Raw genomic sequence first — 25,006 nt, forward strand, 5'->3', positions numbered from 1 at the left:
GGGGGCGGCACTGCTCTGAGAAGGGACGGCCGAGCGCGTTTATTCCCGTCAAACGCAGACGTTTAAAATAGGAATTTATTCCGCCGGCAGAGGTGACGCCGGCTCTATGTATAGTTGGCAGCTTGGAGCGACGTGGGAAAAACGCGGGGCGGCCCGGGCCCGGCCCCCGAAAGGCGGCGACCAGCTGAGCTGCCTCGGCGCAGGTGGCTGCGCTGCGGGGCGCCGCGCCCGGCCCGGCCCGGCCCGGCCCGGCCCGGCCCCTCGGCCGGCGGCAGCTGCCCCGGGCGGCGCGGCGCACGGGTGCGGTGGGCGGCCCGCCGCCGCAGCGCTGCCCAGCCCGGCGCGGCCCGGCCCCGCCGCCGCCCGCCCCCTCGGGCCACTGCCGCGCCCCGACGCGCCCAGCATGGACGCGCCCGGTGAGCCGCCCTCGGCGCCCAGCGCCGCCGCGGCAGCGGGACGGGGCCGCAGCCCGCAGGCGGCCGCCGAGGAAGAAGAGGCGGCGGCGGCCGGGAGCGCGGAGATCGACGATTTTCCGCGGCCGCCCCCCGAGCTGGCGGCGGCCGGGAGCGCGGGGCAGGCGGCCGCTCTCGGAGCCAAGAGCGGAGCCCGCGGCACGGCGGATGCCGGCGCGCCGCCGGGCCGGGCTGCGAGCCCAGCACCCTCGGGCTGCCAAGGCCGGCGGCGGGATCGCCCTTCTTCCGCGGGCGCGGCGGCGGGATGCGGCGCTGGCTCCGGCTGCGGCCCCGGGAAGGCGGCGGGGAGCGCCGGGTCCCCGTGCGCCACCCCCGCGGGGCAGCCGGACGCGGCGGGCTGCCCGGAGTCCTCCTCCTCCTCGTGCCCTTCGCCGGCGAACAAGGCGGGCGGCTTTGCCCAGACGGGCGACCCGGTGCCAACGGGGGGCAAAACCTCCTCTTCCTCCTTCGGCTACGAGAGCGACGAGGACGAGGGCGCGGGGCGGCGGGCGGCGGCGGCGCGCAGCAGCGGCGGCGGCGAGGCGCACTACATCAGCACGCACGAAATCCAGCTCAGCGAGGTGGAGCACGACATGGACTTCGACGCGGGGCTGGCCGCCCGCTGGGACTTCGAGGACAACAACGTGATCTACTCCTTCGTGGACTACGCCTCCTTCGGGAGCGACGAGACCCTCGGGGACACGCAGACGGAGGAGGACAATAGCTGCTACCTGAGCACGACCACCAGCGACCCCAATAATCGGACGGACAGTATCGATAACACCAGCAGCACGGAGATCGTCAGCATTAATTCGGAAAACGATACCCCCGGCACGGACAAGTGCGCCAGCTCGGAAGAAAGTCAGTCCAAGCAGCCCAGCGACACGGGTGAGAATCCCGCGGGCCAGATTCTCCTATCAATCAAACCGACTTCCAGGGCTATAAATGAGTCTAGCAACGTGCGCGAAAAGCAAAACATTATTTATGCTGCCAAGCATGAAGGCGACATGAGCCTCCGTGTCTCCACAGCTCCTGAACGCAATTCAAGTTTAAAACAAGATGCGATCCATGACCATGCAAAAAAATTTATTGCGGTCCCCGCGCGTCTGCAAACCAGGTGTGGAGCCATAAGGGCAAAGGAAGTGGGGGAATACTCGAGCGGCGCCTCCAGCGCCGTCAGCGAGCTGGACGATGCCGACAAAGAAGTGCGAAACCTGACTGCCAGGGCTTTCCGCAGCCTGGCGTACCCCTACTTCGATACCCTCAACTTCAGCTCCAGAGCCTCTTCTGCCTCCCTGTCGGACCATGCCCTGGGCATCAACCGCTGGTCCACTTACTTGGACCTCAAATGCAGCAGCTTGGGGCCGAAAGCCGAGCAGAGCCTGCTCCGCGGCCCCGGCCCCGGCGGCGGGCAGCTCTGCGTCCGCTCCAACAGGTCGCAGACGAAAGCTCTCGAGTTCGTGGTCAGCAAGCTCGACGGGGAGATCACGCACGTGGAGGCGCCGCCGCCGCCGGCGGGCGCCCGGGCGCTGAGCCCGCTGCAGGCGCGCCGTGGCGGCGGCGGGGCGAGCGGCGCCGAGCCGCCCCGCCGGGAGCCGCCCGACACCGCGGAGGAGGCCAGCAAGAAGTCCAGATTCGCCTCCAGCCTCCTCAAAAATGTCATCTCCAAGAAGATGCAGCTGGAGCACGAGTTCAAGATGGAGCGCGGCGAGATCACGGACACCTCGCACACGGGCGCGGCGGGCGGCAGCCGGGAGCCGGAGCCCGGCGGCGGCGGCAGCGGCCGGGAGAGGCCGCGGGAGGGCGGCGTGCAGCGGCAGAGCTCCCGGCACTCCGAGGGCAGCTCCGACTACACCGTGGTGACGGCGGAGGAGGCGGCGGAGCCGGGCGGCAGCAGGTCGCCGGCGTCCAAGGCGTCGACGCCCCGCGAGGGGGGCCGCGGCCTGGAGAGAGCCCCGTGCGAGGCACGCCCGGAGGAGGCGAGCGAGGCGAGGAGGGGCGCCGCGGAGGCCGCCAGGGCCACCTTCCTGCGCAGCCACAACAGCGCTTTCAGGTCCTGGAAGGAGAGGGAGGCGGAGAGGCAGGAGGAGAGGGCGCCCGCCGGGAAGCCGAAACTCCCCTGCCGGCATGACTGGCGGGCCGACCTGGGCGAGCTCTCGGCCGGCAAGTCCACCAGGATGTCGCGGCTCTTCGTGCCCACCATCCAGCACGCCCCCAAGGAGAAGGAGCCCGGCAAGCAGGCGACCAAGTGCTCGGCGGCCGCCCCGGCTCCCGCCAAGCCCAGGGCGCCCGAGATCAAGATCAGCCTGGGCAGCGTGCAGCAGCCGCGGGCGCCGCCGTTCAGCATCGCGCAGCTGCTCACGCCGCAGATCGCCCCCGCCGCCCTCCCGCGGGCGCCGCAGCAGAGGCCGCCGAAGAGCGACGGCTCCGACAAGGTGCCGCAGTTCCTGGTGCGCGACGTGAGGGACGGCAAGCACAAACCGCAGGGGCCCCTCCACCAGGTGAGGGACGTGAGGAAGCTCCTCAAGAGCTCCTACAGCTGCGACTCGGGCGATAACAGCAGCGACAAGGGCAGCGTCGCCTCCGACCAGGGCGGCTGCGAGCAGAAGCCCCGGCAGCTGGTCATCGCCGGCATCCCGCGGGCGCTGTCCCCCGTGGTCATCACCTGCCAGGCCGTCAGCAGCGGCGGCACCCAGGCCCCCGAGGCGGCGGGCAGAGCCCCGGCGGGCAGGGCGCTCGCCTGCCCGCCGGAAGGCACCGTCCTGGTGCACCGCACCTCGGGGCGGCTGCCCGTGGCCACCATCGCCCCCAACAAGAGCGACCCGCGGCAGCCGGCCGTGCTGAAGATCGTCTCCAAATCTGCCGCGCCCTGGCGACACCAGCCCCCGCCGCCCGCCGACAAGGGCCGAGCGGCGGCGGGCGGCGGCGAGGAGGAGCAGCCGCGGGACGAGAGCAAGGCGGCGCCGGTGCCCGACGCGCTGCAGAAGCTGACGGCGGCGGTGCGCAGCATGGAGCAGCTCTACACCTTCGACAAGCGCGAGTGGAAGCGCAAGAGCGACCCGCTGCCCATCACCGGCAGCCACGTCCTCTCCCTCATCGCCAGCGAGGAGCGCTGCGCCGCCCCGCCGCCGCCCCCCGCCGCAGCCGCCGCCGAGCCGCCCCCGGCGGAGGGGCGGGCGGCCAAGGGCCCCGCGGCGCCGGGCGCCGAGCGCCTGCCGCGCCGCGCCTCCCACCCGGCGGCCGCCGACAAGGTGTCGGCCAGGGCGGCCGCCTTCGAGAGCCTGGCTCGGCAGCGGCAGCGCGGCCCGCCGCCGCCCCGCGCCGAGCCGCCCGCCGCCCCCCGCGCCGGCCCCGGCCACAGGGCGCCGGGCGGCCTCCGGGGCCAGGCGGGGCCGCCGCCGCCCGCCGCCGCCGCCGCGGAGAAGGGCCCGGACGGCGGCAGCTACCTGGCGGTGCCGCTCAAGGCGGCCGCCGAGCCCCCCCCGGAGGCGGCGTCCGGCGGCGGCGTCCGGCCCAGCGCGCTGTCGGCGGCGGCGCTGCGCAGCCTGCAGCAGCCCGGCGCCGCCGCCAGCGCCGCGCCGCCGCCCGCGCTCCCCGCCGCCGCCGAGTGGCGGGGCGCCGCCGAGCCGCCCCCGGCCGCCGCCGCCCCGCAGCCCGCCGAGGTGCCGCCCGCCGCCGTGTACCAGCAGGCGCTGCCCTTGGCCGCGCTGCCCGGCGCGCCGCCGCCGCTGCTCTGCTTCTCGCCCTCCGTGGCGGCGGCGGCGGCGGCGGAGCCGTTCCCGCAGACGCAGCGCAGGGTGCTGCTGGACATGAGCACGGGGCAGTACTACCTGGTGGAGGCGCCCGTGCCGCAGCCCCTCAAGCGGCGGCTCTTCGACCCCGAGACCGGGCAGTACGTGGAGGTGCCGGTGCCGCCGCCGCCCGCCGTCCCGCTGCCCCTCTCGCCCTTCGCCCTCAGCGCCGGGGCCTACGGCGCCGCCTACATGCTGTGCCCGGGCTTCCTGCCCGCCGTCCCGCCGCCGCCGCTCTCCCGCGCCGGCAGCGAGGCCAGCGCCGCGGCCGAGGCCGGCAGCCCCGGGGCGCCGGCGGAGGCGGCCTTCGCCGAGAGCCCCTACTACGCGCCCACGGGCAAAGGGCCGCCCGCGGCGGCGGCGGCGGCGGGGCAGCGCGGCGCGGCCGAGGCGAAGCCGCTCGTGAGCATCAGCGCGCCGGCGGCGGGGCCGCGCCTCGTCGCGCCGCCCTCCTTCGACGGCACCACCGTGCGCTTCGTGCTGGAGCACCGCTGAGGAGCCGCCGGTGAGTGCGGGCCGGGCCGGGCGGGGGCCGGGCCCCAGCCGGGCTAGAGGGCAGCAAAGCGCTGGGCGCGGAGGCTGAAGCCGGCCGCGGCTCGCTGAAGGCCGGCGCCGCTCCATCTCGCCACGCTTCGGCGGGGACAGCGGCAGCCCTCGGCCGTGCGCGCTTGTCACCCCTTCTCACAGAGTTTTGCTCGGTCCCATGCTCGGTTGCCAGCTTTTTCTAATGCTGTTTTTCTAATGCTAACCTTTCTGTGCTCCTCTAATTTTTCGATTTGCATTTTTTTGCAGTACTAAGTAGTCGATTGCTAACCGAATTAAACCCTCCTGAAATGTTTTATGCACTTACTACTTAGTTAGTTACATATTCTGTCTTGAGAGTGCTATTAGTTTATCACAGGTATGAATGAAGTTCCTTTCGTTGGCCCTTACAGGGGACAGCATACGGGGGAATAGGAAAAATACCGATTTGGTTAAGCTGAGCTCAGCAGTGCTACTCTAGCTGATCTTGTGGGTAAAATGTTGGTAGATAACATTGCAAAAGTATCTGATCCTTTAATTTGGTCTGTAGACCAAATTCAGACCACTAGAGTAAGGAAAGGAGTAGAGGAAATGGTTATTGCTAGGTTTCAGTTTAGACACTAGTTATTTTTGAAAAGGTGTAATATATAGTATGTGTATTTCTATATTAGCTTGTATTTCTTGTATTAGCTTATAACTTATCATCAGACTTCGGTTATTCATATATTTAGAAAATATGGCATACGCAAAGCTAGAATCACATCTGTAGCCTTGCCGTATCTGATTTTTCTTTCCCATTAGCCCTTTCTGTCATCCTACCTGTTCAGTGTTTTTCGTTGTCTACATAACTTTCGTATCTCTGTATAGAAACATTTCTCTTCCTTGCTTATGTTTTGCTTTTTTTTGTTTCCCTTTATTTTTTTATGTCTGTTGTCCTTCTCTCTGTAGCTGTTTGCTTGCTTGCTTGTTTGCATGTTTGGGATGCTTGTTTCCCCCTATCAAAAGCAGCAGTGTAATTGACAGTTTTGTATCTCGTGCGAGTTTCCAGATAAGCAGTAGCAGATTGTGCCTTCCTATTGATTTCACATCAGATAAGTATTTTGAATGCTCTAATCCTGTGCAGGTCCTACAATGGCTTAAAAGAACTGCCAGAGTCCGTCACCTAACCATGGATTTCGAACAGCATGAATAAACACTGTCTTTTTTAGAATCCTCTTTTTTTTTTTTAACTATCCAAACTATGCTGGATGAGTTCTCTGGAGCTTTTTTCCTCACTCTTGTTTTTTTTTTTCATGCTGCACATCATCTCTCCCTCCCTTTTTTACTCTCTATCTTCCCCTCCTTTTTCACACATCTTCATTCACAAATTGCGTCACTGTATCAAGGGCTGATCCATCCTGGTCACTGTCACCTTTTGGAAACCAGTGTGGTGTAACTCACTTTAATCTTCGTTGTTGATGTGATGCTTTTGGTCGTGTTAGCACCTGAGCCTCCAGATAGCTGCTGCTATTCCAGTCCTTGTTTCTGCAGCAAATGATTGTGGTTTTTTTCCCCCATGTAATCAGTGGGATACAATGGATCATGTAGATTTGAACTCTGGCAAAATCCAAGATACAATGTGCCTGTTCTGAACAATACCTACATTCTTGATCTACAGCAAGCATTCCTGAATACATACCTGTTTCTGAGAAACAAGCTATGATATCTCTTACCCCTCTTCCTCTTCTGAAGAAAAATAGTTAGTGACCATTTGGCAACATGGTTTTTAAGTGGATTTTTCCTGCTGCCCTCTTTCCTTAATATGAAAAAAAAGTAATGCTAATTTTCAGTTTTAGCATACTTGCCATGTCTGTCTGGATCCAAATCTAGATAGCACGGCACTGACTGCAGTGGTCTGCCTGCACCGAGGTCATTCGCAAAATGAATGACTGAAAATGTATTTTTAACTTGTGTATCTGTTTCTACTTTATACTCTTGGAAGCTTATGCCTTATTTTAGATATATGAATGAGAAAGTAACATGCAAGACTACCAAATTGTACTACAAATATTAAAAGAGTACTATTTTTCCTTGTTCTGTTTAGCAAGTGGGGGTCCAGTTTTAGCGGGAGACATGGGAATACTCCAAGAATTAAAATGGCTGTAGTATTCAGTCTAGTAAATCAGTCTAAGAACGAAATTAAGCACGAGCTTGAGTTTAAATCCATGGTTACTTAGGAAGTGTTTAAATAGTGCTTAACTTTGATACCAGGAAAAGTTAAGCATGAGATTAATTGTTCTTCTTCGTAGAGATGCTTTCCTGAGCAGTCACTGAGCTACAGGTTTTAGCAGAGGTGACTAAGTCCTTGACTAACCATGTTCTCATGTTGCTCCCTATGTGCATGGCATTCTTGGAGACCAGCAGTCTGTGGGGAACAGTAGAATCATAAGGGAATGCACATTTTATACCTCAAGCAACTACGAATAACTCTGCTGGAAGAAAAAGGCTGCCTCCTACTTAATCTGTTAAAAAAGTTGGGATGGTCTTGTTTGATTTTGGAAGTATTTTAGGAAATTAGTAGCAAGAGTACTGAGATACAATGAAAGACATATTACATACTTCTCTGGAGTAATAACAGTTTCTTGAATATTTTCTGTCAGTATTCTAAGAATTTACTTCTTATTAATGATAGATGTTTGGTTTTTTTACAGGATTAAGGAAGATGAATCACCCTCCTTTAATCTGGAATACACTTGGTAACTCTAAATAGTCATCCTAAAAACCGCTTCTACAGTTTTCTCATTTTTTGCTTCATACAAAGCAAGTGTGTAAGTTCCTTGTTTTGTCCTAAATCCCTGGTTTTGGAGTATGCATAAATTTAATTATGCAGATCACACTAAAGTACTTCCTTACTTTCTGCAAAGTTGTTTTTATATTGAAACCAAATTGCAGATTTTGTATGTTGCCTCCATGCTTGTGGCTAGTGGTAGTAACACCACTGCAGCTGGTTGCAAAAACTGTAAATTTGGCAGTGTTTAGGTCTGGATCAAAATACAGCCTCTTCTAAGGCAGCCATGCAACTTTTTTAAAAAAATAAGACCCTAAACTTTCTCCTGTTGAAGTAAATGAGGGCTGTCCCCTAGATTTCAGTGACAGTGAGATCAGATTTCTATTTTGTTTTCTGTAGCTATGCACTTTGAATTGCAAGCATAGATATCTGTAGTGTTTAGATTATCTTTAATGTTTCTTTTTTTGGCATGATTCAGAATTGGTTGTGTAAATATCAGGAAACATGTTTGATTGTTTTTCATTTGCTGCTTTGTACTGTGTTGGACATCACAAGTTGCCTTAATTATGACAGTGTTTAAATAGTGGAAAGCCAGAAATTGAATGTAATATTTTTAGACCCCAGCTCTAAAGGAGAGGATGGCATTTATTTTTCTTTAAGACTGCAGTCTTTTCTTTCTTAAATTTCAACATTGTTGAAAACATACTCCCAGTGATTCCCGTTCAGGAGGAAATTTTTCATGTTACAGTTGCACCAATATGCAGTCATTTTCTTTTAGCCATTGTTTGACAGGTTTATCTGAGATCTGTGTTCAGACTATCTGTATCTGCTAAGGAAAGTATTTCCCTTTTGAATAAGAAAATATAAAGTAAGATTACCCAAAACGCAGTGATATTTGTCCATATGTCCAACTCCACTTAAACGGATGATTTTGTTGCCAGCAATTAGTTTGTTTCTGTAAATTATAACCATGATGGTGAAACTGAACTATGTTACTGTGTTCCTTGCCCCAAATTTTTGTTAAGTACTGTGAGAAGCTGATATATGTCAGCTCAAGCCTAAGTTACTTATTGTAAAGCTTTCTTGATTTAACAGAATGAAAATTTTTTAAAAAATACAGAAAACAAAGTCAGTACTTAAGAGTTTGCCCACATGCAGGATTTTCTTGCACCTGTTCTTGGGGTTTTGCCTCTTCTGGTAGCTGCACACTTACTTAAACATCGTTTAGACCTAATATATTTTATTATAAGCATTAGAGTCCCTGTGTTACTTAGACTTGCTGTGTTTTATTGTAAGTATCGCAGTTGCTTTACATGTAGATTTTCCATCCGATATAAAGTGTTTCTTCAGCGTAGGAGAGATTCAGCTTACTGCCGTAGGTTTTACTTACGGAAGCCCTCTGTTGGCAGCAAAGGGAAATATCTTTGAGTGCAAGCTGGCCGTTAATTTTGGAAACAGTTTAAAAGTTACTGTGTAATTCCGTGCAGTAAATTTATTTGTTGTGTGATTTTCTGTCTTGCTATAATATTTTAGCTCCGTTTTAGCGGACAGCAATTTAAGAAGTTTATGGTTGTCCGGCTCCTTCAGCTGGAAAACAGCAGGAGAGCTCTGCTTGTTAAAACCTCCTGAGGAGCTGGCCACCTGCTCATTTCTCTTGTCTAAGTCACAGGAACAATGTGTTTTCAGATTGCATTAAATTGGCCAGTTTTGCAAAAGAGCCAAAAATGTAAGCATAAAGCAGGCTTTTCCCAGATACTTGTATAACAAAGGGGAAAATCGTGTTAAAGTAATCGGAAGCAAAATTTCTACTATAGTGATATTAAGGTTTATGTCAACCAGTTTTAAGTATATATTTTCACACAGTCTAAGGAGAAAAATAACCTGTTGCTAAAGAAGTTTCAGAGGGTTCTATTCTTAAAGAAAACCACAGGTTTTCATTTCCTTGAGTAATATATAAGATGAAGAAAAATCTGCTACAACTGTCTCTAAATATATGTATGAGATTTCATTTCAATGAAATTTATTTGTTTACAGGCACAAATTGAAATTGCCTTCAGGATGAAATGCACTGCAAGTATACAGATAGTGAGTGATTTAGTGTATATCTTCTCATTTATCTTCGTCGTTGTGGAAATCAAATGAAAAAATAATATTCTAACCCTAAAGAACTTGAAGTGCCCAGTTAGAACATAGAGTGTGTAAATTGAATCCCTATGCTCTTCAATCATATTGTCTGCAGTTATACCAGGATTCTGACTAAACACCTCTTAAAGAAAATGAATGCTGCTTCTCTTTTTTTAAGACCGATAAGCCTATATTTGCTAAGAATAGAATATCCGTGTTAAACAAAACAGTACTTCGAACTGCAGGACAGTGCAGGTACCGGCGTAGATTTTCCATAGTGACGTAAATGTATATGGTACATACATTATAATACTAGCATCTGTGTTTAAAAACATTAGTGCTGTATCTTTTCCAATATCGGTGCTCGGAGCCAAGTTTCAGCTTGCAGTTTACAAGATATAGGTTTGCACACACAGACTCAGGGTTTACAGTTTCACCCGGTGTACTTGAAAGGAAAAATTGTATAGAAAACAGATGTCCTCTATTGCAACATATATTAGTTGAAGGAAAATTTCATAGTTTTTTTTTTCTTTTTTTTTTTTTTTTTTTTATCTGCCTGTAGAGGTGAAAGCAATGACATGAGGCAATACCAACAGCTATTTATTTTCTCAGGGGGATTTCTTCAGCAGAATGTGTCAATCCTAATGTCAAATAATGTTTGCTTGATTTTTGTCTATTATTAAACAGACTTCATGTTTGCACAAAAGGGTCAGCTTTGCAAGGTGCTGAGCTTCGCAGACCTTCAGACATACCTGTAACTTCAAATATCTGGGCAGATTCCTGTTGACTTCAGTGGAACCGTTGATTTTTTTTTTCTGTCCACCGATTCAGTGCTTTGCTGAACTTGGTCCGAAGCATTCAGTGCCATGCAGAATCGAGTCCCAGGTTCTTAACATGATACCTGTAAAAACAGAACTCTGGGCTAGAGTCTAACAGGACAGACATTGCCACAAAAGGTTGCTAGACAAATCCAGTAATATGGTGCTCCTCCGCGTATACCCAGTGGTGACTTTCTCAAACTAATGGGGTGATGTGTAACCACATATCTTGGATTGGAATCGAGCCCTCTGCCAGGGTTCACAAGCTGCTAGTATTATATGTTTCACGGTGCAGTCCTAGTACGTTACAGTTGAAATTCACCCTGTGCGTAAAGCAGGGCAAATCCTGCACGCCACTCAGGTTCCACCGCAGCCCTGCGGTCATGAGTCAAAGTCTACAGTAGCTGGTCACTGCCTTCAGCAGATTTTACGTCAGGATCTATTTAAAAATGTCAGTGGGACTGGGGTGATGTATGAGTCTCGTTCTGGGCTTTTGCAGAAGGGTCGGTTTCATTTGGTTAAAATTAATCTTATATTTCACTCACTTGGTGAATGATTTAAATTGTATTTATGGATTGTGTGTTTTTTCCTGTCTGCCTTCAGAGATGCCTTTACTATCTTGTGTTAATGGCCAAAGTGTCATTCCTTGTTCTTATAAATTGCCGTTAACTTGTGGCTACCTGAGAACACGTACAATACTTTTAAAATGCTTGTGTTGAAGGTGATCCTTTCTTCTCCTTCTTTTTGTGTTTTTCCTTTTTTCTTTTTTTTTCTTTTTTCTTTTCCTTTTGTAAGGGGGTGGGTTATCAGCATAAAGATATTTAAAAGTGCAAGTGTGAAGTACGGATAATGATTGTTAGGAGAATGTGGGTGGTATGTTTGGTGAGAGAGCAGTGGGTTATATGGCAAAGGGTAAACTGCTGTGAAAGCACTGTGTGGATAACGGGTTATTGCCTGTGGAAAAAAAGAAGAGAGAGCACTGGAGAAAAAATGACTCTCTGAGCTGCTTTCAACATAGACAACATTGTGGCAAGTTCCTAGCTGAAGTCTGAAGTTGATCCCGTTGCAGAATGCCGTGAGCTTGGAATTTAAGGACAGCGGAATTGCACTAACGGTGTGTTGCACATCAAGAACCCTTACTTAGATGAGGATCATGTGAAAAGAGACTGTTTGAAACCGTTGAATACCAAAGTTTGTAACTGAAGGAGTAAGCATTTGTATTACTTTTTTTGAATGTTATGACAAATAAAATGTATTTTTCAGTAAAAGACACACTGCAAATGAGCATGTGGTTTCCTGCATGATGGAACTTCACAACTTCTTTGAAAATTTGAAGTTAGGTTTGCTCTTACACAGAATAAGTAATAACAGTGTCATTATTTGGCTGAGCATGTAAATAGTAATAGAAAAAAAGATTTCACAGCATAGTAAACTCCAAAAATGCACATTTAAAATCTCCCTGAGTTTGTCACACAGTTATAATTCTCACTCTATTTATTCTGTAACTTCTGATCTCACTCTATTTATTCTGTAACTTTGGACAAAGGGAAGTTAAGGATACGGCTTAAATTGACTCTTCTTTTTTTTTCTTTTCTGCTTCATTTTTTTCCCCAGATTGAAGTTAAATCAAATACAGCTCTTCGGCTGTAATAGACTAACCTTGACTGGCATATCGTTTTGGATGTCGAACAATCTGCATCTTTGTCTGCTGTAATCTCTCTGGAGAGAGCAGCTGGTGAAGTGAATAATTTTTTTCTGGTCATTCTCTTCGTTATTTTCATTGTTTAATATTGTGATAAGACCACAAATTGGATCACTTTCTGGGAGGAGAGCAGAATTGCTGAAATTATTTCCAGGAGAAATCTTTTGCTGCTTTAGTGTGTTCATTTATCTCAGTGGAAGTTTAGTAGCTTTCTGATTTTCAGTCAAGTCAAAATGCTTAAAAATCACAAATCAAACACCCCAAATCACAGAATTGACTGGAGTTTTCCATTTAAGAACTTCCTCTCTTCCCAATTTTCAGTATTCGGAAGTAAATTTGAATGGTCTTCCTTTTAACCGCATGCCCTAGAAACTTAAAAGAACATGGATTTCCTCCACATTATTTACCTGAAAGGAATAAAATTTGAAGTAAAACATCTACTACCTATTTGTAGTGGCGTTCCAGAACGTGGCAGCACTGCCTTCCTACCCAGCTGAAAGCACAAGCTTAATGGTAAAACAGTAATTTAGTGTTTGAAATATTCTCTTATTGTATTCTTTGAAGTTTGTATCTTAGCATTGCATTTAGAATAGATGTTATCAATGACTTAACTTCCAACGTATGGTTAGTGATGTTTATGCCAAGATATAAATGGATTAAGTCTCAAAAGACTCTTAGCAGATAAACAAGAGTAGATGTTGACAGAAACAACTGAGAAGAGAGAGAAAAGAACAGAGGAGGGCAGAGCTACAGGCTCTTCTCAGCAGCAGCATGCTGGAAAAGCCCAGGACGTCAAAGAATGACCAAAAGAAGATCAAAAGAATAAAGTAATGTGGGTATTTGAAACTGAGAGAAGCCCTGACCCCAGAGGAAAGTCTGAAATTGCAAATATAGCTGGGATTACCAACAGGGAAATTTGATAACTGCTCTGTTGCTTTTCTCTACGAAAAGTTCCTGAAGCCTAATTTCAGTGGGACCCTACAATGAGATCTCCACATCACTGCGCATTAGGCTCTCCCAGTACATAAACCCTTTAAACTGAAATCTTTTCTTAAGGGAGGTCAAAAATAGACTTTCATCGAGACGTGAACTCTAACCTTTTCCTAAGGAGCGCGGTCTTCTAGGCAACAGCAGTGTGCCTTGCACTCAGAAACAGAAATGGAAGAGCTTCTGACCTTATATTAATCTAAAGAGTCAAGTGAAATATTTCAGGGATTTTAAAGGATTAATAGGATTAGGCTCCATACACAGTCTTTAAAACATGGCTAGTGAGAGTGATGAGACCAAAAGGTAGACATACAGCATTGTTTTTTTTCCTCAGGAGGAGTGAGAAGAATGCAGAATTAGTAGGTAATTGCCGGATATCAGTAGCAAGCAAGCTGTCCAGGAGAAAACCAGACAATATGGTATGTTTTGGTGGAAAGATCCATTTTATAGTTGCTATCACCTGGGGATGTCACTGTTGAGAATAATTTGCTTGACAAACCCCACCTGTATGTACCTCATGTATTCAGCTGCTTCATTTTTGAGGCTCTTGTCATCTGCTTACAAGTTAGACCCTGACGCTGCAAAATGCGGCATGCCAGGTACACTGTTACTACCCTGCTTGCCATCGACCTCACCTCGACTAGACGCACGTCTCAAGTTGAAAATGTACTTTAAAAACCTTGCTCAATTGGGTTTTCTATTTATTTTACTATTTTTAACATCTCGCGCTGCATTCTGAGGCACATGGACACTGCAACATTCATTATACACGTTTGTAGCTCCTGAAAGGTGTCCGTATTTAAGCACTTTTGCACTGTAATCTCTCTGGAGCCAATCTGAATTCTCTGTCAGAAGCTCTCAATAAGTTAGAGTTGACTTTATAGGTAGCATGTATTTGTTGTAAATCTGGGGTAGGTATTTTACAAGTTGTGTATGTGTTAATCCATATATGTATCTTAACCATATATATGTTAACCTCTTACACCAATTATGAGGTTATTTTAATAAAAATAAAGTACTTAAAATTATGATCCTGTTCACATTAACAGATGAAAAAGAAGATTGCTATCAGCCTGACTGAGGGCTAGTCTGCAGTCACACTAATTTGCACGCATGCAAGTCTGGTTTGTGTCCATCATTGGCAGGAAAGAAATATGCCTTTTATTAGCAGCTGTTAATGGTCAGATGTCACAAAAATAATGGAGTTTAGTCCCAATATTTGTTAACCAGTATTGCATTGATGGGTCAAGTCTTAATGAAGGACTTAAATCCGCATCTAAACAGCATTGTATGCTCTGTATTTTCCCAGTTAGCAAGTTGTTATTAACATGAATACAGTGCTACTGAAAGATTTTAGATTAACAGGTTTTAAGGTTAGTCCATAAGAAGGCCAAGAGATCCCTTTAAGAGACTTTAAGATGGCCAAAAAACCCTTTGAAAATAGGACATCTGATTTCAAATTTAAAAAGCCTCCATGGGCCTATTTAAATTAAAAGCAAGTCAGGAATGGCATTGTAAATAAGTTACAGTTGCTGAACTGTTTGAGAAAATATGCTCAGGTGTTTGTATCTTCACAGGCATAAACTTTTCCTCCTTAAAATGAAAGATGCTTTATTTGAAGTTGTGATTTGTAAAATGGCCAGGAGTGGAGAATTCATACGAGGGAGAGGAGACATGTTAAAGGTCCCTCTAGAGTGGGGAAAAGGCCTCTCAGCTGGTGCAGACATTGGTTTGAGGTTCAGTTGGAGCAGCAGAAAATTCAACACAAATCAAAAAATACAAAGGAAATCAGGCTTCATTCTTTTCACTGCTCACGGAACTTCCTTTTCAAACATTTCCCATAGCCTTTGAATTTGTTATTTCATGGAAAGCAGGGCTGGAGTCTTTCTCTTGGAAGAGACCTGCCTTCCAAGCTCGATGATTCTTTGTATTCTGCTGTGTTCTGTGCTCCGGGGTGGAGCGAGAGTCCACATCCTAGAATTTGAGGACCTTTTGAAGAGTATATGGGACACACTCGCTAAAAACTAGCACTCTGAGAGTTTAAGGGGAAGGTTTTCAAATCTCTTTTTCAAATGGGTTGGTTTTTTTTGGACTTAGCTGCATTTTTACTATGTTGATGTTTCTGTGGCTTCTGATTAGTAAAGATTAAGAACTATTTTCTCTAAACTTTGTGCATGAAATAGTAAATTTCTAAGATTGCTCATTATTTTAAAATCTGCATAATATACGTTATTGAAATGCACATTATATATATGTCATTAACCTCAAATGATTTGATAAACATTCGTAGTGTTTGCTTTGGTTGTAACCCTAAGTGTGTTTTTACTTCAAATGCAGGATTAAGCAATGTATTAATTTCACCTTATTTTTAGCAGATTGTCCGCTTTGTTGTTTCCGTAGCTATGGAGTCCATGTAAGTAAGCCATTACCTTCTATTACCCAGTTGTTGAACTAAAACCCTATTGGAATTCCCATTATGTCCAGCTGTTAGGGTCAGATAACTTCAGAAGCAAGTGTATTGCTACGATACTGTGAGGTATCCATGAGGACATTTATCACTTCTGAAGGAGTAACTTTGGCCTTACAGGCTCGATTTGATTTAATTTCAAGGGATGCTGTCAAAGTCGTGCCAAGCTAAAAATTGCTCTTTAGGCCCGTTGTCCCATTTAAAGGACCTATTTTCAGTAGTACAGATGGGTAGATGACGTTCCTCAATGAGCTGTGACAGCACTTGATGAGTAATTAAAAAATAAAACACAGATCAGTATCTCCAGGAGACCAGCGTATTTATGTTAAACAAACCTGTTTACGTTCACGTTCAAACGTGTTCACATCTAAGAAGAGCAAGCATGGGTGTCATCCAGATACTTGACAGTAGCAGATTAACTTTCATAATCAGAAAATATTTTATACTACCCTTTTTAAAAAGTGAGCCTAATGTTACATTATTTTTATGTGCCATAGGACCCCACTTTACTGGCATGCATTGAGAAGACACCTAGTAGTCAGATTTGCCAAATTAGGGAGGGGGGCAGCCTTGCAGTTGGAGTTGTGATATAGGACAAATAATATGGATACAAATCAGAGCCCTGGCTCAAGCATATTTTTATTCTGGCTTGGGATTGCAAAGTGATTATGAGTAACCCTGTCAGACTGGCTATGCAAATTGTGATGGGGGTTGACATCCTAATCTGTTGATACCTTAATTCTCTAACTGTAAAATAATGGCAATAGCTCTTCCTGTATGCCACTGTTTGTCCATCTTCTGTATTTAAACTGTGAATACTTAGGTCTAACCTTATTTTTAGTTGTTTTTTTATATTATACAAATAGCAAATAGTAATAATATTTTTTTAAGCTTGTCTTTAAACAGTTTCTATTCTTGATACAGTAGTGCAGCATCTACAGAATGCAGGGCGCAGACTTGGAGGACGGCCATTGAGAGGAAGAAACAGCTTTGTGGGAGCCTCATTGCAAGAAGATAAGAGGAGGGGAGGTTTGGAAGGGAGGAAGGAGAAGCTGACCCTTGGAGACAGAGAAGGAAAGTTTTGGGGTAGGATGTTGCATAAAATCTTAAGCAGAGAAATGGAAGAGGACCTTCAAGGCTTCTGAGGATCAGGAGCTGGTTTGCCAGCAGTGCTGGCAATGTTAATTTGCAGGGTGCTGTCCCTGCTGCCAGTGTTGCAATCACTTTGGCCTGAACTTTTCTCCCATCGCTGTCAACGCGGAGGGTGGGTATGCAGGTTGTACCATTGCTCTAGGCAGGAGAATTGGACAGACACCTCTGGCAGGCGGTTCATCTCATCTGCAATCTGTGCATCCTCTGGAGATGCCTCTCTCTTCACTAGAAAGGGGAGACCTGAAACAAATACGTGTTTAACTTATTTTATTGATTTCTGTGGGGCAAGGAGGGGGGAGGATTAAATAGTTAGTGCTACCCTGTCAGTACCATTCCTTCACAGCAAGGGGCTATCCCAACCCAGAAGATAACAGACAGAAAAAAAAAAAAAAAAAGACTGGAAATGAAACATTTTTTGGGGTTTTCCCTGTTTTATTTTTTATGCTCTGACTAGAAGTGGGTCAGCATTCTCAGGAAAGACAGCAAGCAGACTGTTTCATCCTGCTGATAGTTTGATTTCTGCACGCTGGGCACTTTTGCTTTTTTACAACATAAAAATTGAGATTTTCTTTTGATTCTTACATTTTTTTTTCATGACACTCTACAAGCTTTTCCTGCATGATTTTAATTTTTTGTAAAGCAATTGTTCCTGGCTTTTACTTTCACAAGCACTCACGCACCTTACTTACCCTATAAAACCTGAATCAAAGGATCAGGTGGGAGATCCAATGAGCTGTGATGAGATAAATTCTTCCTTAATCTGTGTTGCTGTTGTAAATATAAAATGTGCAATTTTTTCACAGTTCCTGTGGAGTCACTACAAGGTATGTATAAAGTTACTTTAATTGGATGACTTGTATGAGTAACGATTACTTTTTTGCATTGAAATATGAGCCTAATTTACCTAGGAGAGAATATTCTCTCACTGCCTAGGCTTTGCTAGACTGTGCATTTAAAATGGTTTCTTTCAGGACCTACATTCATTATAGTTCAGAATTGCCTTAGTGGGCAGTATTTTGAAATAGATTTGCCTTGATTACACACAGAGACATGAATTTTCTAGAGGCCTTGACTGAAGTCTGCCTCTGGTAATAGCCACAGAAATTATACCATTGATTTCAACGGGAACAGAATTAGGACAACGCTAAGTACTGGGAAGTGCTAAGTGGAAATGCTACCCTACATTTTTAATCAAATGTGTCTAACTATAGCAGTTAATACAAAAAAAATGATAAATAATAATAATCAAGCTCTGACTGTCTAAAAAAGGCAAAAATCCTTTAAAAATCCTGTAAAATAAAACTACTTTTTTTGTAAACAGGCATTACTGAGTAAGCAGGAATTCATGGTCCCATTTAGATGTTAATTTATATCTGAGTATTTGAATGAGAATTGGTCATAGGCCTAAAACACCTAAATGCTTTAAAACGTATTCATAAATAATCATTTTTTATACATCATAGTTGTTCTTACTGCATGTCAAAAGCATGGCCTTCTGTATTCCCTTGCCTGAGAAAGAAAAATGAGGACTTATTTTTGCTTTTGGCACAAAATAAGTAAAAATAAAGAACTAGCACCACCCTTGGGGGAGTGCATGGAATGCTACCAAGTTGGTCTTTATTTGCTTTAGCTTTTTTACAAAAGTCTTAAATATAGGTAAATACGTAAACACTGTGCACGCACTAAGAGTTTGATCCTGGTCTGTTGAAATCAATGGCAAATTTCCCATTAACTGCAGTAGAGCAAGATCAAGCTCCAAGTTAGTATGGTACATACAAGCCTATGGATTCAGGAAAGTGAGGGCTCATTTCAAAACCAGTTGCTGGAGGAATCAGACTCAGTGCCGAAAACCTTCCTGCACATGTTGGAGTTCTCTTGGTGGAGAGGGTACTCGGAACCTGCCAGCAGTTCCACTTTGGCTTTCCTTGAGGTGTACCTTCTGCCGGATGGTAGACTTTCATATTTAGTCACATATCGCCTATAAAGATAAAATGTGGTTATCTGGCATAAGCAAATCTGTGCAAAGTCTGTACCCTTTGGGTGAGTCTAGAGATAAAACAGTTCACATACATATTAGGTTATCTAAGGTGTAGGTATAATGAGAACATGTTTTAGTATCTGCAGAATAACAGATACTCTTTTTCTTAGGATTTCCTGGAGACTGTTGAGTTCCTTAAATCTTCTCAGGCGTACCATCTTTTAGATCAAAAAAGACTGAATGGAAATCTGGCACTGCAAATGTTATCATCCTCAGGTCTTAGGAAATAGGGATTAGGAGGGAGTAGTAAGCCAGGCTTCTCACGTTCCAATGCAGTTACTCTTCTTTGGCAATTGAAAAGCATCTTTTACCTTATAGTCTAGTTGTTTAGATTTCAGGAGAGTTGATGCCTTAATAAAATCTGATAGGATACCACAGTTGCATCAAGAGCTTAGCACGTCAAGTACTGTTATCAGTACTAGTAAACAGCAGATCATGAAGAAATCTTTCAAGTTCAGTTACTTTATGACTCTGCAGTTATTCTCTCAGTGGTGTAACAGAGAACTATTGTGCAAAGCTTCAGGTCACCTTCAGAACTGATTGTACATTAGGGGAGCAGAGACCTGCAACATCGGTTAGTTTACTTGTAAAACCAGATTAGAAAATCTGACAAAAGTGCCAATTCAGAGAGTGTTTAGAGATCTTCTCTAAGCTCCTTTCTCAATCTCAGGGCTGACGGACAGGGAAAAATGGGTTAGCAGACATGTTGGTTTGTGGAACAGCCTACACTGCACCAGACTGTATTAGACTGAAATTTGGCTTCTGTTGTTAATCTCTCATGGCTGTGAACACCAAACATTGCAGATTCACCAACTGGCTGAAAAGTTCCTTATAAACTATATACCCTCACTTATAAATTGTGTACTCTTAGTTCTTACCTAAATGGAGATTCAACTCTGTCCATCTGCATGCAGACTAAAAATGGGTACTGTGAAAACTGCACGGTGGAGATGAAGTCCAATGTTGTTTCTATTTCTAAAGTGGTTTCCATACCAGCCTTTGCAAACAAGGAATCCACCGCAATGTTACCAGCAATGAACAGGGCTCCCCTACAAACAAATTCAGAAATTACAGTTAAAACAGATCAAGGAAAAAGAAATTAAACTGCAAATATTCCTAGCATCTACAGCTAAAAACTGCCCTCAAAGGAGTCAGTTTTTCAGGTAAAGATGTATCAATCCAGATGAGATCAATGGGAACTCGTATTACCCACGTGGAAAAGAAAACTACTGATGTTCTCACATATATGTAGCTGTCTTTTAACTCAAATGCAAAATGTTTAGTCTTCTAAGTGGATCTGCCTGGGCTTAGGAACCTGAACGCTCTAAAGCTGTAGCATGCACTGCAGGTATCTCACCGATTCTTAACGTTGGTTTTGGATTCCCTGTACCAAAGGCTGAACTCCATTCCTCCTGAGATGTCAATGGACAGGCCACCTTGGAACTCCACGCTGGCCCTCAGCCCAGACTGCAGCTGAAGCACCTGCAACCGTGAGAAAGTGCAGGTAACGCACCAGTAAATGACTGGAAACTGTGTTGATTTCCTTTGGACCGTGTCTCATCGTGCCTCCTGTCGTGTTCAAGGAACAAAAAGGAATAAAAAGGAATATGGAGCTTTGCTGAAAGGGTGGACAGAGCACCACTAACGTGCAACTCTCTCCTGAGCAAATGGGATGAGGCTAAGGCAAGGTGCTTCTCATCTATCTTATCTGCCACCTAACATAATTTTAGGGTGCACTGCAAGGAATATCATGCCCTTTGTCTCCAAGAGCTACTACACAAGCCTCATGGACACTCTGGTTATATTCCAGCGGGGTCAGATTAAACTTTGCTTCAGAGCTCTTGCACGCTGAAAGGCAGCCCCATCCTGGCATTAGGATGCAAAGTGCTGCAAGCAGTCGTGCGCAGCATAGCTGCCGAGAAACCTCCATACTGGCAAAAATTCCGTCTTCGGTGGTCGGGCGGCTAACTCCACAGGCATTGCTGTCTGTTGGAAATTTGCGTTTAATGCACTTTCCACCAGCATCAAGTGTGCTTGTGGCTTCTTGAAACCTCTACAGCTGGACGGCAAATGCATTGCATGGAGTCAGTTTCGGAAGTGATAATAGCTCAAGGTCACAGCAGCTCATTACTTTTAAGTTTTGACAGTCAGCCAAGATTTTAAAATTCACTCAGCTTGGCAATCTAACTCACTTTATATAGTTGTCCCGCTTCCTTTTGAACTAGCAGATTAATTTACTGTTTTCAAAGCAGTAATTTGGGAAAAGTTCATTCTGACCGTGTCTCTTGCATACAAGGACACGTCTTTCAATCTCCCAGATGATTTTCTCTCTCTCCTCAAGATTTCTGAGCCCGTGGTGTCCTCAGCACCTGTAATGCTGCAGGTATTTGCAGAATGTGTGAACACTTAATTTCTTGCCTCTTTCTTCTGTCCAAGTGTCATGAAAATCTCTCTTTGTCCCTTCCAAGCTGTTCAGTAGCCCCACATTTCCTGCTAAGGCTGTCCTAGGTTTTAAGACAGAAGCAAGCAGATACAGGCTGGCTTTCAGGTCACTATAGCAGGAGGTAACGTTTGGTGAGGCTGTATTCAGAGCCTTAAAGACTTCCTGCTGTGGTCAAAGGGTTTGAGAATTGTGGTGGCTATATATGGTTACTTCACCTTTTAAGGTCTGAAACGATCTCTTTGGTAGAGCCAACTTGGCAGTCAGTTGCTGCTGAAGTGGGCTTAAGGTTTAACCTAAGAATGCAGTGGGCTGGCTGTAGTTTATAAATCCAACCCACCCCCAGCAAGCATGGTCATATTGTGTTCTAATTTCTTATTTTTGTCCAAATAAAAATTATAGCTTGTATTTGTGGTCTTTCTAAAATCAAAGATAGTTTTCCTGTTGACTGCGGTGGGGCAAGGATTACTTTCTGAATTAGTTAAGTAATCGTTATTGATCCATTTAGTGTGGAGACAAAGCTAATTTTACTTTATTTTATTTTACTTTTAATTGGGACTGAATTGGTCAGTAATTGTTAATGGGTGAGCCATTACACAGAGCCGTGTACCCACAACCAGAGGAACAGATATTTTTAGATGTATTGTTAATTTGCACCTAAAAAAAAAAGTAGAATAGGATCGGTTTGCAAGGGCTACACAGTTTAAAGATTTAAAGGCTACCTAGCATTAAGTCAGGTTTGTCATTGAAACCAGCACAGAATCTAACAAGTGTTTTACCAGCTCATCTATTTCCTTATTTAGAGCTGAATCCTGTCCTTCGACTCGTGTGCAAATCCAGTCTAGGCTGATGGGAGGTGTAAATCACAGGGACCCAGCCTTCCCAGGAGTAGTATTTTGCTTTCCCTTCCTATTTTAAGCTTTGTGTGTCATTTGCAATGGAAAATGAGATTTGAAAGATCAGGATCTGTAGCTTGTTACTGTTCAAAATGCTGAAACGTGGCATGTTTCAATTTAAAAGAAGTTTTTCTTTGTACGGTACTGGTAGTGCTACTGTAGTGTAACAGAAAGACTGCTGAAAAGGCACTTCTCTCACACCTGGCTGTCTTCCAGTGGGCTCTGGCTTTCAAGTGGTTTCTCTGACCTATTCATAAGTATTTAATTTCTCTGTGCTTCTGACAGGTGTGTGCCTATAAGAAATATTAACACTCCTGAACTTTAGTGCAGGTGACTTAGGAGTTTTATAGGAGCTGTTTATTTTAGAGGAGGAATTACACTTTCCAGACTGTTATTCTTAGTGCTGGAGTAACGCTGTGAGAGGTGGCAATGGCTGTTAAATACACTCTGATGATTTCAGTTGTGGAGTTATGTGAGAGAAGATGTTCCAGGAAGCAGGTGGGAGCCTAAGCTTTAAAAGAGCTACTATCCAACTGGAAGTCACCTCTGTTAAATGTGCCTATTATGATTACTGCAGGTGTAAAGTTAATGAAAGGAAGCTTTTTTCCAGGTGTTTCTTATCTGGTTGATTTGATGGCACTTTAAGTATAATTCAGTTTTGGTCTTTCTATGCAAAATTGCCCTTCTAAAAATCAATAGGGAAGCAGAACTTTTAAAACATTTTAAAATGACTTTTCCCAAAATCAGGCTGTACTGCTTGAATAATTACAAACCAAGTATTCCGTAAGTTCTTCTTGAGTTCCAGTTTTGGCCTCCAAGTCATCATTTCAGTATTTGATCTCAACTGCACTGCATGTATCTTTTATATGTGGGGTTTTGGTTGGTTGGTTGGTTGGTTTTTTTTCTTTTTTTTTTTTTTTTTTCCTGTTCTGAAATCACACTGCACTCGGCTATGGCACACTGAGTTTTGGTATTAAGATCTTAGTGCAGAGGAATGAACACAGTTTTGGATCCACAGTTTTCTTCTTTGAAAGAAAATAAAACCATGTTTGTCTGGGTTGTCTCCAGTATGAATTTGTAAAGGAATTTATGTCCTGGGCAAGCCTTCTCCATGCTGGCCAGGAAAAGTGCAGGTAGTACTTAGCTTGTAAGAAGCTAGATTATGTAAGGTTAAGAAAACCTTACACAGGTTTTCTTCAGTTCCAGTGTTTTCCCCCACACTTCCATTCTAACAGTATTTTCTGGTACTCTTGTAATCACAGCTCAAGGACTTTACAGGTGAAAACACTTAAAATGAAGCTTAACTGGATTATGTAGAGGGGCCCAAATAATTTTTATGCTGTTGCTGACCTGGAACTTGGATGTGAAACTAGTCTTAAGCAGATGTGTTGTGTTTTAAAAAAACACAGCCTGAAGCTGTGTTCAGCATTGCTTTGAATAATTTTTGTCTTTATGGAGCTAGAGCTAAGAACTTTTTCATTGCAAACACCCGACAGGTGTCCACTGCTTGGTTTCCAGAGAGCTTGGGTGGCAAACATGCTAGCGGTGACCCAAGAGGGAAAGCGAAGTGGGATCCCATCTAATCACTGTGCTGCCAAGGCTTCCAGAGAGTCAGCGACTGACCGAAAGTGATACACCCTGATATTGTTAAAAATGGCACGCAGACCCAGCCCAGGGGTGCCCTGGACTTTTATTAGGCTCTCCAAAGGCGAGGCGTCGGGAATCTGCTGGCTGGCAGAGCGTTCGGGGTGCCGGCCAGCTTATTCGGTCAGAATATTTATGGAGCTTGGTGCGTGCACAGCAGTTGGAAATATTTAGTCCTGAAAACGCCATGCTTGGGTGCTCAAAGCTAGAGAACATGATCATCTTTCTCATCTCCCCAGTCTGTTTATTAAATAAGCCTTGGCGAAGTTTTTTTCCCTAATTTGTGTGTGAAAAACAAACTGTTGCTGGAGTGAGCTTTTCTTTCCTAATTTGTGCAGTATGGGGGAAGCCCTCTTGGCTGACAATACCATGGGTTCAGGTTGTAGGCAGCCTTTGTATGCACGTGTTATTTCCATGTAATTTTGGTCTGCATGGATTCTCTCATTGTCTGTTTTTGTCCTTTTCTTTTGTCAATAATTAAAAGGGAATCAACAGAATTTGTCTCGTAGGCCCTCTCTGCAATTTTGCAGGTGAACTATATTGCCAGTAACTGTCCAGAAGTCAAGCAGTTCTTTGAATAGTCCAGTTTGGACTTGCCGATGTTTTATGAGCTGAATGCTGCTGCTAAATCTCAAAATTCTAAGGAGATTCCTGTTTGGGCAGAAGCAAAATATCAAACCAGATACTGGCTCTGCACTTTGGGAAAGCTGTCTAGCTATTTAGTCCTCTGCTAATATATTATGTACACAGTTGTATTTGTATACAAGTCTATACATAACTATAATATGAACAGACCATTGGGGTGATGGTCACATAAGAAACTGTAATTTCCATTTTAATTCCTGTTTTCTTGCGGCTGTAAGCATTTGAAATTGGACCTTCTTCATGAAGGTTACTTTTCTCAGAAAGTTTGTGTCTGAGATTCAGTAACTCTGGACTGTAGAAGATGGTAAAAATTATTCTCCATTATAAAAAAAGAAAAAACAGGATGGCCCGTGACTGTAAGCCCTTGAAAACAGTGCCCTGAACATGCACAGTACGTTTTAAACAGTTAGTGATGCTTGTGAAATGAGCCTGAAGATGGTTCACCTAAGCCTAGCTCACTTAGCTGAACATTTAACACGACAGGTACAGCTTCAGCAGATGTAAGATCTTTGGACAGCCTCTAAAGACTAAAACTTCTATGGTTACATGGGACATTACTGT

General features: G+C 45.8%; 2 protein-coding genes across 2 annotated transcripts in view; one reads left to right on the forward strand and one right to left on the reverse strand.

Annotated features, from left to right (window-relative positions):
• The first annotated feature begins 403 nt into the window (after positions 1–403).
• C4H4orf54 (chromosome 4 C4orf54 homolog) lies at positions 404–11,746 on the forward strand. Its single transcript, XM_062574960.1, has 6 exons — positions 404–886; positions 977–1,992; positions 2,074–3,747; positions 4,132–4,748; positions 7,456–7,572; positions 9,567–11,746. Exons 1-4 carry the CDS (start codon positions 404–406, stop codon positions 4,736–4,738), a joined length of 3,780 nt encoding a protein of 1,259 aa, XP_062430944.1. The 3' UTR covers positions 4,739–4,748; positions 7,456–7,572; positions 9,567–11,746.
• A 6,845-nt stretch (positions 11,747–18,591) lies between these two features.
• MTTP (microsomal triglyceride transfer protein) overlaps positions 18,592–25,006 on the reverse strand; it is a 28,086-nt gene continuing 21,671 nt past the window's right edge. The window contains exons 16-18 of the mRNA XM_062574933.1: positions 20,178–20,302; positions 19,699–19,869; positions 18,592–18,760 (exon numbers count right to left, since the gene is read on the reverse strand). Of these exons, the coding sequence (XP_062430917.1) occupies positions 18,592–18,760; positions 19,699–19,869; positions 20,178–20,302 (465 nt within the window). The remainder of the gene's footprint in view (positions 18,761–19,698; positions 19,870–20,177; positions 20,303–25,006) is intronic.

This window comes from Rhea pennata, chromosome 4 (assembly GCF_028389875.1).
Source record: "Rhea pennata isolate bPtePen1 chromosome 4, bPtePen1.pri, whole genome shotgun sequence".
Classification (NCBI taxonomy): domain Eukaryota; kingdom Metazoa; phylum Chordata; class Aves; order Rheiformes; family Rheidae; genus Rhea; species Rhea pennata.

Coding starts and splice junctions, on each gene's coding strand:
- C4H4orf54 (XM_062574960.1), top strand. CDS start 404: ATGGACGCGCCCGGTGAGCCGCCCTCGGCGCCCAGCGCCGCCGCGGCA. Junction 1,993..2,073: donor GCCCGGGCGCTGAGCCCGCT/GCAGGCGCGCCG, acceptor GGAGGAGGCCAG/CAAGAAGTCCAGATTCGCCT. Junction 3,748..4,131: donor GAGAGCCTGGCTCGGCAGCG/GCAGCGCGGCCC, acceptor GCCCGCCGCCGT/GTACCAGCAGGCGCTGCCCT.